The sequence below is a fragment of the Ascaphus truei genome, chromosome 1 (assembly GCF_040206685.1).
Source record: "Ascaphus truei isolate aAscTru1 chromosome 1, aAscTru1.hap1, whole genome shotgun sequence".
Classification (NCBI taxonomy): domain Eukaryota; kingdom Metazoa; phylum Chordata; class Amphibia; order Anura; family Ascaphidae; genus Ascaphus; species Ascaphus truei.
The window spans coordinates 53,730,324-53,744,721 of record NC_134483.1 but is presented as its reverse complement, the minus strand read 5'-3'; the positions used below and the strand labels follow the sequence as shown (position 1 = coordinate 53,744,721).

Below are 14,398 nucleotides of genomic sequence, written 5' to 3'. Positions count from 1 at the left end.
TAACATCCAGAGATATACTCACATTCACCTTTAGAAGTATACAGAGAATGAGAGGCGAGATATATAACATCCAGAGATATACTCACATTCACCATCATCAGAAATGTACAGAGAATGAGAGGTGAGATATATAACATCCAGAGATATACTCACATTCACCTTTAGAAGTATACAGAGAATGAGAGGCGATATATATAACATCCAGAGATATACTCACATTCACCATTAGAAGTATACAGAGAATTAGGTGACAATATAATGGAACACTATTATAGTTTCCAGAAACAGACACACAACACTCGTCATCAGGGGTGTGTAGAGACTGAGCAGTAACCAAAATTAATAATAGAAATATAAAGTGAGGGTGATTCAGCAGCCATGGTCAGAATTGTGCAGATATTGAAAGGTAAGAGGGGAAATGATTATAATAATATCCATGAATGGCAAATTTCAGCCATGGTCAGATGTATACAGAAACAGGTTATATAGAAACATGGACACACCACTATGAAGTCATAACAATATCAAAATCAGGATAGTGGTTAGACCCCTTAATAGCACTACACTAACTTTTTTGCTCTGTGTTTTATTAATAAATTGGGTAATTGGTGCAGAAGGAGCGGCTAGGTAAAGACTCAAAGACACTGACTCGGCAAACACTGACACTGAGTTTGAAGCCGGGGAGCCTGGTTCAATTCTAGGTGTCAGCTCCTTGTGACCTTGGGGCAAGTCACTTTATCTCCCTGTGCCTCAGGCGCCAACAACATAGATTGTAAACTCATCGGCGTAGGGACCTGTGCCTGCAAAAAGTCCTATGTGCTGTGTACCGTGCACTATACTGTAATTATGAAGCGCTCTGAGTACAATTGGGAGAAAAGTGCTAAATGAAATAAAGTTATTTTTTTTAATAATAAAGTCTTTTATACCTTTTCAGTCTCTGTCATTCTGTGCTCTCTTATCTTTTCCCTTTCTTGTGTTTTTCACTTTTTATGTTCCTCCTATTTCTGTGAACCCCCTTCTAAGTCTCCAGTCCCCAGGTTGGCAAACACTGCAATATTTTAACCTTTCTCTTATCTAGAATATAAATCCTCCATCTTCCGATGGTCAGCTGTTCATTTATTTAGCAACAATAACGCAGACCGCCTGTAGTTCCCGAATTGCGTGCTGCCTGCGTGTGTCTCTTGTCTTACACTGAGTGTTTGTTGTTTCGTAGCATGGTGACGTGAACCAGCGGGTTTCTGGGAGTTTGGTGACCTGTTTCAGTGGCCATGGACGTCTCTCTTGAGGTCCTCACATCTACAAACATCAAGCAGAAAAAGCCTTGTCCAAGAATCTGTTGGCTGGGACAGGTAAGTCTAGCAGGAAATACTCGAGCGTGTATTTATAGTATTTATATGCTTCCAAACCCCACTCCGGGCTTGTCAACATCACACGGGATTAAAACCGCTGGAAATGGACATGCAGATAAGCACATTGAGTGTGTCACTTGTTGATTCCAAAATGCCATATAACAAGGATTTCCCTAACGCTTTAGGCCGCGTCCCCGCTAGCGCTGAGCGGGCAGCGCTTGCGGCGGTTACTTACATATATAGATATGTAAGTCCCCACTCACGCTGTGTGCGCTCGTGCACGGGCACACACGCTCACCCGCGCTCGGCGCTTAAACAAAAAAATTATACTTTCCCGCGTGTTCAATTACACGCAATCCCCCCCCCCCCCCTCGCGCGCGTAAATGCAGGACACCCGGCGCTCTTGCTTGGAGCGCTCTCCAAGAATGAGCGCGCTCAGCGCCAGCGAGGACTCAGCCTTAGCGCGTACAGCTTTGCCTTGGAAGTAGAGAGCCCGAGCACCTCTCACAAGATAAGCCCAAAATGGGCCAATCCGTTTGAACCAGATATCGGTTTCTGCATTGTGAAGATGGCGGTTGATTACAAACAGGACACATACTTGGGTTATTGGTGGATAGAAAAAGGACAAGCACCCGTCACCAAAACACTCTGTGCTGTCTGTTGCCTGCTACCAGGGTCATAGAAATAAGGTTGCAAAATATTATTGCAGGGACTTCTAAAAAGGCAAATAAAGTGGATTTCCTGAGAATTGCATTGTACATGAAACCGTTATTGAAGTAAAAATCCCAACTGCTTAGGCCCTTTGGCTGTGGACTAGTTTGCTCGCTGAAGTTTTCCCATCACAGTTTATTTATATTATTTTAGAACTTTTTCATGCTCATTGTGATAAAAATAAAACGATCTGGAGGTGTTCAGGTATATCACTGCCTGTCAGTTTACAGTCAATTATCCCTATCCAAGTCTCTGACATAGAGTATCAGTGACCCACTCACATTTCGGTGTGCGCTTTCCATAAAAGCACATAAAACAAGAACATGCATGGTGCACCAATGCATGAAGTGTGCTCCTTCTTTCCCTTAAAGCTGCAGTTCAAGTGTATTTTTTTTTTATTTTAAAGAAACTAGTTCTGTACTATGAGAAAATACTTCAAGCATTTTTTTGTTAAACAATTTTTTATGTATTCTAATGTAGCAAGCATTTTTGTTTCTATAGAAACTGTTTACACAGTCACACCCCTTTCCTCTTCTGAGACAGGCTTTGGCTCTTGAGCCCTGCCCTCTCTTTAGCAGTGCACCAATTATATCTAGTGCTTTGCTGGTCACATTATCTTCCACACAGAACTTTGCATCCTGGGTAGTCTTGTGCAGCCCTAACAGTGAACTAAATAACCCCCGATTCAGCCATCGATTTACAGGAGAACTGATCAATCGGCAACTTGGCCAATCACCTGTCAGTGTGCAGATTGTATTGATGCACATATTGAATGGAAAAATAAATTTCAATGAAAAAACGGCAGCTTGAACTGCAGCTTTAATGTATATCAAATTGGGCAGTTTTAGGACATTTCCTATTGCCTCCAGAGGGGTATTATGGACGAAAACGGCTTGATCGACCGCTTCGGTTCATATACTTTAGAATAAGCCCCATGGTGTGTGTGCCATTGTGAAAAGGAGCGATGGAAACCTGCCATGAGGATGGAAACACCCACCACCTACACGTGCCCCTGAATTTGTGGATTTAAGGACTTTTTCATCTGACAATACTGTATAAGGATATAGTGCTAAGCCATTCTTGGGTGCCACATTTTAAGTGTCAGGGGAGTTAAGGCTCAGGGCTACTGTCCCAAACCCACAGTCGTTTCTACCAACCACCGTGGCCAAGCACTGCCTTCTACTGCCACTTACCGACTCATCTTCTGTCTCTGTAAGTGTCCAAACATACCACTTAGATTGTAAGCTTTCCGATTGTCTCATTTTGTCAGTTGCACTTACAGTTTTACTCCTTGTTTTGTCTGTTTTGTCAACACTTCATGTTATATAAGTAAAGGTGTGTGTGTGTGTGTGTGTGTGTGTGTGTGTGTGTGTGTGTGTGTGTGTGTGTGTGTGTGTGTGTGTGTGTGTGTGTGTACTGTATACACACCAGACACACAGTGGTTTTGATTTCCTAGCATCACTTATGCATTCATTAACGATTGTCCTGCTGGGAATTAAGTCCTCACTAGCTGATGCTCATATTGTGTTACATAGCAGGGGCCGGGCACATTTATGCACCAAGAGACCATCTTAAGTACATACTTGTTAAAAAGAAAGAAAACAACCCACGTCGTGCTCTCAGAGAAAACTCTTGTGGATATTAGAATCCCAGTTAATGGTGTTAAAACCAATGTATATCATTAAAAACAGATATAAATATATAAAAGATAGGTAATATACAGGCAGCAGTAGGAAAAAATATACGTTGATAAATAGTTGGTGAATGAGAGAGAGAAAAAGGAGGAATAGTCACTTTAGTAATTGCAGAACCAGGCGCTTGCTGCTTTATATACGGGAAATCCTTGACCCCAAGAATGAAGAAGTAAAGAATGCCTAGAAGAAAGCGCAAAGAAATGCTTTCATGCTGAAATAAGTGTGGAATTTTAATGGATGAAATAATAATTACAATACACTCACACAGTGCATGTGAGCAAAGAATAACTTGTCCGTCTCCTTTCCTCCTACGCGCTTCGCTAGAACACAGCTAGCTTCTTCAGGGATGTAAGTTATCTCATGAGTGAAGAACCACCCTGCTGAAATACCCTCTGCTGCTGCCCTATTAGTTGATCAGATAACCAATAAGTGCTATCAGGCTTGAAAGCTTGATTGCTAAACACACAATCCACTTACTACCTGTTGGCAATCAGGACTAAGACTGGGCCAAAACATCAGTGATGGTAATAATAAATCATACTTAATTGATAATATACACCTATATCACAAACATTGAGCGCCAGATAGCTAGTGTAACACATCAATTGGAGTGGTTATCTCAATTCTTATGAATCGGGGATACTAGTACAGCCATATAGATGTACAACATATTACAAATACTGAGTTAATTAAAAAAATATAAACTATAAATGCCTGTACCTTCATTGGAACAAGAGACCTAAACCCAGATCCTGCGGTGTAAGTAATCACTGGGAATACTACAAATATATATACACAAAAGTCGATATATTAAAGCATACACACATAGGAGTAGGCTTAGATGTAATTGTGAAATAAATACCTATTGACATTTAGGCTCCCTTTTGTTCTGCCCACATACTGTTTGTGGCAGGGACACTCGAGAGCATAAACCACATATGTGGTACTGCAATTTATAAATTGTTTGATGACACATGTCTTGCCTGAAACACACGATATAATGTTTTTGACCTGATGTACAAAGCCACAGGTCATTAAAATCCCAAACTTATTTCACCATGGAGGCATTCCTTTGTGCTTCCTTCTATGCATTCTTTAAGTACATACTTAGTCATTTAAAATAACACGGTAAATTGGTGATTATGAAATGTACTGATTTGCATGATAGAGCGATAGTTTTCAATCTCCATTACTGTCTCCTAGGAAAAAGAATCTGTTTTTCTCCTTGACAAAAAACATTTGAGCGAGATCAATCTTCGCTCAGGAAGTTTGAAGAAGATCGCTCCCCGACTGCAGGCACTGCTGAAAAAGAAGAATATAGTAACCCTCAGCACATCTCTGAATGGTTGAGTACTTGATGCTGTTTGTTTTGGGAAGGCCTTTAGCTGGGATGTGTAATGTAGAGGGTTATTTTAGTCCATTTCAGTGCCACAGTAAGTTATCTGTCCGCAAATACTCTCTATGAACCAGGCGTCGTTCGTGCAGTAAATCGGTCACGTGGTTGAAGAACAAGCAAGTGTTAAAATAATTTCATGCTGTAACTCAGGAGTTTGCTTCAAAAATCCAGAGGGAGCGTAGGAGAAATGCAAATGATAAAAAAGAGAAAACACAACTCAGTGCAGATGTTTTTTCTAATAAGTGACTAGATATTCATATCTTGGCTCCTGTGTAATTCCTACTCGCAATGTGGTAGTATCATAAGGGCAAAGCACAAACGTGGCAGTCTTTTCTCAGGAGAAACAGGAAGTTGGTGCCACAGTGAAAGAGAGGGGACCATTGCACAGATCGTAATAAATGTATTTTATATGTAAAACAGATAAGAAATGCACTTACATGGTGTGCATGGTTTAAAAGTGTGTAACACAATAAGTGTAAAAATGCTTAGCGTCTTGTCAAGAAACTCTCACCGCCTCCGCCCCGTGGTGTGTTGCCGATACCGGTACTGGGTCCCCAGTTGTGTCGGTCGGTGAACTCCGGGTCTCCGGCGTCTCTATGGATGTCCTCCGGTTAGCCTCTCTGGTATCAGGCTACCCCGGCGTCTCCCTGGGCCCCGACACGCAACTTCCGGTTCGAGCAATGTCACTTCCGGTCGCGGACTTCAGGCTGGATGACGCGTCTATCTGTCTCTATGAGTGTCTGGGAGGCTCACACTCAACGCGTTTCGCTCTTCCAAGCTTTGTCAAGAGCGAAACGCGTTGAGTGTGATCCTCCCAGACACTCGTAGAGACAGACGCCTCCTCCAGCCTGAAGTCCGCGACCGGAAGTGACATTGCTCGAATCAGAAGTGATGTGTCGGGGACCCAGGGAGACGCCGAGGTAGCCCGATACCAGCGAGGGGGACTGCAACGCGCAGCTCACCACAAACCAGACGCGACCGCGAGGCAGAGGTAGGGAATTGTATAAACGCCAAACCACAACCGCGAGGACGCACCTAGAGTGTAGGTTGGTCTTGCAAGCCGGGTTGGGAGTATAGAATGTAGAGTGGTCGTTTATACTTGCCGGGTCTGGATTGGAGAGTAGCGGATCGTTGGGGTACTTTGTCAGGATTGGAGAGTGTAGAGTAATCGTTGCGAGGATAGCCGAAGTCAGGATTAGAGAGTCCAGAATTGTCGTACGTAGCTGGGTCAGGAGAGGAGAGGTGCAGAGTCCAATACGAAGCAGGGGTCAGGCAGCAGCAGGAATCAGGCAGGAAGCAACAGCGAACAATTCTTCTCACAATCCAGGGGGAGCATGGGGAGTATAAACACAAGAAACAGCACTCTAAGTGTAGATGTACCAATATTAACAATAATAAGTCCCTAGTGAAACTTGGCCCCTACGGGTGTCCTACTCACAAGAAGGTAGTGGTAATCAAGCAGAGGTAATCAAGCACTGACCGTGGATGTCAGGGAAAACCGAAGTTGCCTCTTCACCGGGGGAATGGACCTCAGCAAGAGAGAAATGCACGCACATAGCACAGATCATATGATTTCAACAATTTATAAAATAACTCTTAAAAGTGCACACTTACAGTGTTGCAGATAAAAAAACAGCATGTAAACTCTAATAAGCTTAAAATGACCACTTGGGAGACAAATGCCGCCTCTCACCGCACCGGACCCGACGGGAAATCTGGCTGGACCCCTCGATGGTATACTTGGGACTCTGGATACTCTGCTCCGTCGCCGATTCCCTGGTGTTGACGTCACTTCCGGTTTCGCGGCTGCGGTGTAGGCTGGGATTCCTCTCTCCACAGTTGCGTCACAGATGGGCGCGGCATTTGTCTCCAAAGTGGTCATTTTAAGCTTATTAGAGTTTACATGGTTAGGTTGTTTGACGCCCGTTGTCATGGAGAGGCGGCATCAAATGCCGCTGTGGGTCACGTGATGTGACGTCACATGACCCCAAGGCGTCATTTGACGAAGCAGGGGGGCGCGACACATCGGGAGAGCAGGCCGGGGGGGGGGGGGTGCAGCGCAAGAAGTTTGCGCACCCCTGCTCTAACTGATCAATGTTTTTTTGGTCATCGCCCTACTTTTGTCATGTCCAGTAAGGAGCTCTGTACAGCATCTCTATATTACATTTTGTCAGATTTTGCCACCAAAACACAATTCAATTGAGTTTGGTAAAGTTGAGAACATAGCTTTCAACAACCCGTGACATGGGAATAACAGGGGTCCTATTTTTTTCAGTAGGAGATTACCACCTGTTTTTGGATTGAATGTAGCTGCAATGTGCCAGGTTAATCATTTGTTGCAGACTCCACCAACCCAGAAGCCAAGTCCTATGCGTGACCTGTGAATGACTTTATTAAACGGCATCCTGGGAATTGTACTCCTGTTCTGCAGACACACAGGGCTATGAATCCCAACCTGCTTGTGGATAGGAGTAAAGGAAAACCACAAATCACCGAACCAGACTGTTATAGAAAAGGATGGGCGTAGATAACACAGAAAAGGAGTGCCCAATATAAAGAAAGCCCCAAATCGGAAAGGAATAGCCTGCTGAGAGTGCCGCACATTATTACTGCTGTGCTTCCTGTTTGCATGTCCCTTTTTACCACTTCCCTTGTTGCTCACAGGTGCCTGGCTGGTAGGTCTAGTTCTATCGGGGGAGTTGTTCATCTGGAATAAAGATAGGGACAGCCTGCAAACTGCACCAGCCAATGACGAGATTGCTAAAGAAGTCACAGCAGCACAAGGTGGGCAGGCCCTGGTGTAGGTTTCATTCAAAGCATTATGGGTGTCTCATGTTTATTCTATTGTTATTTTTACTTAAAAATAAAATGGTGTATTATCTCTGGAACTAAATATCTTCTGGTGTTTGGACTGTTGGGATCTCACTTGACGGGGGAGACCCAGCTTATAATGACTTGCAGAAAAGGGAAGCCGTTTTTAAAACCCCCAAAAAACAGCAAAAGTGGGGTTTGGTGAACTCAAAGGAATGTTCTTAAAATGCGTTATTGAACGAGTAGTGGGTGCAAAAATGATAAATAACGTGGAATATTTTTGATATATGCAAGGGGATCCTACTGTACATAAAGAACTATAATCTTGTAACGTAGGTGAACATGGACATGTGACCTAAATGTTCCTTACGTGCTTTCATTGCTTTGAATCTTCAATACAGGACCATGTTTCTTATGCATGCTGCTATTCGGAAAATTGTATTTTTTGGCGTGCTAAGACCTCCCTTGGCCTGTCTAAAGAAACATATATTTGCTCATCCTGAATGACAGTTGTGCAAAGCAACCTTGAGCTACCTGTGTTGAAGCAGGGACTGATTGAGCCACCTGTACTGAAGCAGGGATATCCTGAAAACCTGACCTGTTGGAGAGGGGGGGGGGGGGGTCTTGAGGGCTGGAGTTGGTCTATACCAGGGGTGCACAAACTGGGGGGCAGGAGATTTTTGTAGGGGGGCGCGGTGGTTGCAGAGGCCCCGCGCTCTTCCCCACTGCATTTAAATGAAATGCCGGGGGATCGCGTGATTCCTCTGCAACCTGTTACTTACCTAGATTCAGACGGCTGTTGACGCCGCCGGGTCATGTGACGTGTTGTGACGCCACATGACCCCGCGGTAACTGAGGTAAGGGGGGCACGAGCCCCGGGGCCAGCAGGTAGGGGGGTCGCGGCTGCAGAAGTTGGCGCACCCCTGGTCTATACCATAAATCACGGATTCGATCCTCATGTCCTGGAAGCTGCAAGAGAAGCTCGGTTCTGAGAACGTGGCATGTGAAGCCAGTGACCCCATTTGTATATGTCTGTATCGGCCCTTGTGACTGCGGGTATGTCACACTGTTTCCCTAATGCCGCAGGTGCTAAAATTAGATGGCAAGCTCTTGGGGCAGGGACTCGCGGTGCCGGAAATCTTCAATGCTGCGACCATTATCAGTGCATTATAACAGTAACGCGCTGTCATTCTGTTTGGGATAGAAGCAAACGCTTGTATTTTGCGCTGCCATTCGAAGCATTCTGTGTTTGCACGCCCTGTCACTTCAATGTGAGCGTGTTCTGTCCTCTCAGAGCTCTCCTGGAAGGTGTCCCTGTGTGCATCCGGCGATGGCAGAAGGGTGCTCGTGGCAACTCCAACAGGTTGTGTCTTCCTGTGGGAAAGCACAGAGAAAAGACACATACTTCTGTCTTCCAAAAGCACATCCGTGGCAGGCACATGGACACAAATTCAGCCTCTTGACTCAACAGTGTTTCCCAAAACTACAGATAAAGAAGCTATGGTTCATGCGATCTTTGTCAAGAATGAGGTAGAGTATCTTTTTATTTCGTGCGCTTAATGTAGAAGTGCCACTTTTGTAGATACATTTACATGGACATTCTTAACATTTGCTGTGGGATTGTAGAACAAATGTGGTCAGTTGTGCCCACACGTTGCACCCCAGAATTGTGTAATGCTGTAACAGAACACAACATAACACATACTACAGATCACACTTGTAATTTCCCCTTTCCACATATTTTTTTATTGTCTGAAAATATATGCATATTTTCATATAAAACATACGTTTGTATGGTCTAAATCAGCGTTTCCCAATTTTTTTTTACATTGGGCACCCCCTGCTAGAAAATATTTGTTCAGTGAACCCCTAATTAATCAAGCTTGGTGCCTACTCATCGGACTATCGCTAACAAAACTGTGTGACCGACCCCAGGCAGTGTAGTGTCCTGAGCTTGTGGGGGAAACACACGCTTAGTAAGGCCTCAAACTGCCCCTCAGTGTGTGCAGATAACATGGGTGGCACAGCTGTCAGTTACTGCGGGAGCCTCCAACGTCACGCCCCACAATGCCTTGCAGCTGTCGATGCAAAGCATTATGGGGAGCGGTGCTGCTGTAATTGACAACTTTACCACCTATGCTAAGTTTGGGGCCTTACTAAGTGCGTAGTCCCCACACAGGCTCAGGAACCTGCTTCCTGGGATCAACCGTAACATATTCTATTTTTATTTATTTAAATTTTTGGGGGGTTTGAAAACTCTCTTTTTGAAATCACTGTTTTAAATTGTTTGTCCATGAACTTATGACTTAATAGTTTTTATTTTTGCTTGTTCTAGTGTGTGTGGTTTAGTAAACATGTTTGGGGACATGAACAATATAAGAGAAGTTATGTGAGGAGGGTGACTTAGCGATGCATTTGAATTGTACACAATCTATATCAATTAAAAAAAAATCACTTTTTAGTTTAAGATTTCAGAATTACTTTTGCCATTTTGTCTACAGGATCCTGATTGTACAAGGGACATGTCTACTTCGTAGCTCTCATTTCCCCCCCCCCCCCCCCCCCCGTTTTGCACTGCTTGCTTAATTAGTCTTTTTCATCCTTACACTATACGCCCTTGGGAAATCCTCCAGTAGCTTTCCACGTGGTGGCTTTCTGATGTATAAATATGTTTCTATAGGCTGCCAATGTCTTTTATCAAAGAAAAAGGATTTAGAACTCAATCCTGATCTCTTTAAGGTGGGAATTTCTGCTGCATCCCCTCCATAGTTAGGCGAGAGCCCGTCGCTAGACTCTAACACGTAGTGTGTTGTGTGCATTTAGGGATAATGGTTAGTGGACTTTTTGATAACGAGGTTCCCTGAATTTACAAAGCATACAGGCATACCCCGGTTTAAGGACACTCACTTTAAGTACACTCGCGCGTAAGGACATATTTTCAATAGCATCGTTCTCCTGTGTCCGTACGCGCGCTTCGCGAGTATGGACACTTATTCTGCCCTACAGGCCACCGTAGTAGTGACGCGCTGATGATTCCCCTCACCCAATAGGCAAACGGCAGCTCGCGCATGCGCCTGTCAGCACGTCCTGAACAGCAATACCGGCTCCCTACCTGTACCGAAGCTGTGCGCAAGCGGGGAGCCTATAGAGCCTGATACACATGCGTTATTTACATCAGTTATGCACGTATATGATGATTGCAGTATAGTACGAGCATCTATAAGTGGGGAAAAGATAGTGCTTCACTTTAAGTACATTTTCACTTTACATACATGCTCCGGTCCCATTCCGTACATTAATGCGGGGTACGCCTGTACATTGTGAAATAACCGAAGTAGAGAAGATGGCTAGGTGCTTTGCATTGTTGAACCCCACTATATGTTGCTAAGTTTGACCGTACTTCCCATTCCCTTGATACTTTGCTCTTGCAGACACTCGGTGATTGCTGCTTATGTACGTTTGTCTCCTATGCTGGGGAACGATTGATGATGACCTTTCTGGCTTTACGCTGGTGTGAGAACAATCAAAAGTACAACAGGTAAGATCTGTTAGAACAAGTCACCTGTTTCCAGTAAATATTCACAAATCGTGCTAATTCACCTTTAAGATGCAAGAGCAGAGATCAAGGCCCATATTTACTTAGCGGTTAAGACATCTTCCAGGGAGCCAGAAGGTGCCTTATGGAATAGCTGTGCTTAGTAAATATGGACCATTGCCTGTGCCTGGAGTGCTACAAACATCAGAGTCAGAATCGTCCCCATTGCTCGATGGCTAATTTGCACACAGAGTCTGATTAGAGTGTAAATTATATTTGTGAACTAATCAATTCTTGTATTCTCAACCTGGGCGTTTTTTATCTGTCGCCTCCAGTGCTATGCATTAAAGGCACCTTTTATCAGCAACAGGGTTTGATCATTCCTCCAGTGAGGGGTCAGTATTGTACTACAGCAGGAGTGGCCAATGAGTCCTTGAGGGCCACCAACAGGTCAGGTTTTAAGGCTATCCCAGCTTCAGCATCTGTGGCTCAATGCCGGTGCTAAAGTATGGATATCCTTAAAACCTGACCTGTTGGATGGCCCTTGAGGACTGGAGTTGGACACTCCTGGTCTACACCATGACTATAAGGCTGAGTCCATGATCGGCGCTTATCCGCTGACCCGTGCTGAGGCGCGCTGACGCTTGTCAATGAGCCACTGCAGCCTCAATGAGAGCGGCTTTAGCAGGGGCTCGCGCACGCTTCTGCAAGTGTGCGGAAGCGTAGCTCTTACAAATTTTTTAGTTTCGGCCCAATGAGGGCAAACCAGCTCCATGACGTCACTGGCCCGCCCCCTGACACGCCCCCGGACGGCGCGCGAACTAAGGCCAGGGAAAGCACCCACTTTCCCTCAGCCTCAGCGCGCCTCCGCATGGCTGGAGTCACCATGGACTCAGCCTAAGATAGTAAACTTATTTTGTTCTGTACCCGCCTCCGATTCACTGCATGTAATTCTGTACCCGCCTCCGTTTCACTCCATGTCATTCTGTACCCGCCTCCGTTTCACTGCATGTAATTCTGTACCCGCCTCCCTTTCACTCCGTGTCATTCTGTACCCGCCTCCCTTTCACTTCATGTCATTCTGTACCCGCCTCCCTTTCACTCCATGTCATTCTGTACCCGCCTCCCTTTCACTTCATGTCATTCTGTACCCGCCTCCCTTTCACTTCATGTCATTCTGTACCCGCCTCCCTTTCACTCCATGTAATTCTGTACCCGCCTCCCTTTCACTCCTTGTTATTCTGTACCTCCCTCCCTATCACTCCGTGTCATTCTGTACCCGCCTCCCTTTCACTCCATGTCATTCTGTACCCGCCTCCGTTTCACTCCATGTCATTCTGTACCCGCCTCCCTTTCACTCTGTGTTATTCTGTACCCGCCTCCCTTTCACTCCATGTCATTCTGTACCCGCCTCCCTTTCACTCCATGTCATTCTGTACCCGCCTCCCTTTCACTCCGTGTCATTCTGTACCCGCCTCCCTTTCACTCCGTGTCATTCTGTACCCGCCTCCCTTTCACTCCATGTCATTCTGTACCCCCCTCCGTTTCACTCCGTGTCATTCTGTACCCGCCTCCCTTTCACTCCATGTAATTCTGTACCCGCCTCCCTTTCACTCCTTGTCATTCTGTACCCGCCTCCCTTTCACTCCATGTCATTCTGTACTTCCCTCCCTTTCACTCCATGTCATTCTGTACCCGCCTCCCTTTCACTCCATGTCATTCTGTACCCGCCTCCGTTTCACTCCGTGTCATTCTGTACCCGCCTCCCTTTCACTCCGTGTCATTCTGTACCCGCCTCCCTTTCACTCCTTGTCATTCTGTACCCGCCTCCCTTTCACTCCATGTCATTCTGTACTTCCCTCCCTTTCACTCCATGTCATTCTGTACCCGCCTCCCTTTCACTCCATGTCATTCTGTACCCGCCTCCCTTTCACTCCATGTCATTCTGTACCCGCCTCCGTTTCACTCCATGTCATTCTGTACCCGCCTCCCTTTCACTCCGTGTCATTCTGTACCCGCCTCCCTTTCACTCCATGTCATTCTGTACCCGCCTCCCTTTCACTCCGTGTCATTCTGTACCCGCCTCCCTTTCACTCCATGTTATTCTGTACCCGCCTCCCTTTCACTCCGTGTCATTCTGTACCCGCCTCCCTTTCACTCCATGTTATTCTGTACCCGCCTCCCTTTCACTCCATGTCATTCTGTACTCGCCTCCCTTTCACTCCGTGTCATTCTGTACCCGCCTCCCTTTCACTCCATGTCATTCTGTACCTCCCTCCCTTTCACTCCATCTTATTCTGTACCTCCCTCCCTTTCACTCCGTGTCATTCTGTACCCGCCTCCCTTTCACTCCATGTCATTCTGTACCTCCCTCCCTTTCACTCCATCTTATTCTGTACCTCCCTCCCTTTCACTCCGTGTCATTCTGTACCCGCCTCCCTTTCACTCCGTGTCATTCTGTACCCGCCTCCCTTTCACTCCATGTTATTCTGTACCCGCCTCCCTTTCACTCCATGTCATTCTGTACTCGCCTCCCTTTCACTCCGTGTCATTCTGTACCCGCCTCCCTTTCACTCCATGTCATTCTGTACCCGCCTCCCTTTCACTCCGTGTCATTCTGTACCCGCCTCCCTTTCACTCCATGTTATTCTGTACCTCCCTCCCTTTCACTCCATCTTATTCTGTACCCGCCTCCCTTTCACTCCATGTCATTCTGTACCCGCCTCCCTTTCACTCCATGTCATTCTGTACCCGCCTCCCTTTCACTCCGTGTCATTCTGTACCTCCCTCCCTTTCACTCCGTGTCATTCTGTACCCGCCTCCGTTTCACTCCGTGTCATTCTGTACCCGCCTCCCTTTCACTCCGTGTCATTCTGTACCTCCCTCCCTTTCACTCCGTGTC

The 14,398-nt window shown here is 45.7% G+C and overlaps 1 protein-coding gene across 8 annotated transcripts in view; it reads left to right on the top strand.

Moving 5' to 3' along the window:
* The window catches only part of CPLANE1 (ciliogenesis and planar polarity effector complex subunit 1), a 150,748-nt gene that overhangs the window by 844 nt on the left and 135,506 nt on the right, over positions 1 to 14,398 (top strand). For all 8 annotated transcript variants that reach the window (XM_075588385.1, XM_075588388.1, XM_075588395.1 and 5 more), the window contains exons 2-6: positions 1,214 to 1,349; positions 4,958 to 5,099; positions 7,815 to 7,934; positions 9,256 to 9,491; positions 11,393 to 11,499. In XM_075588385.1, the coding sequence (XP_075444500.1) occupies positions 1,269 to 1,349; positions 4,958 to 5,099; positions 7,815 to 7,934; positions 9,256 to 9,491; positions 11,393 to 11,499 (686 nt within the window). In that variant the 5' untranslated portion in view covers positions 1,214 to 1,268. The remainder of the gene's footprint in view (positions 1 to 1,213; positions 1,350 to 4,957; positions 5,100 to 7,814; positions 7,935 to 9,255; positions 9,492 to 11,392; positions 11,500 to 14,398) is intronic.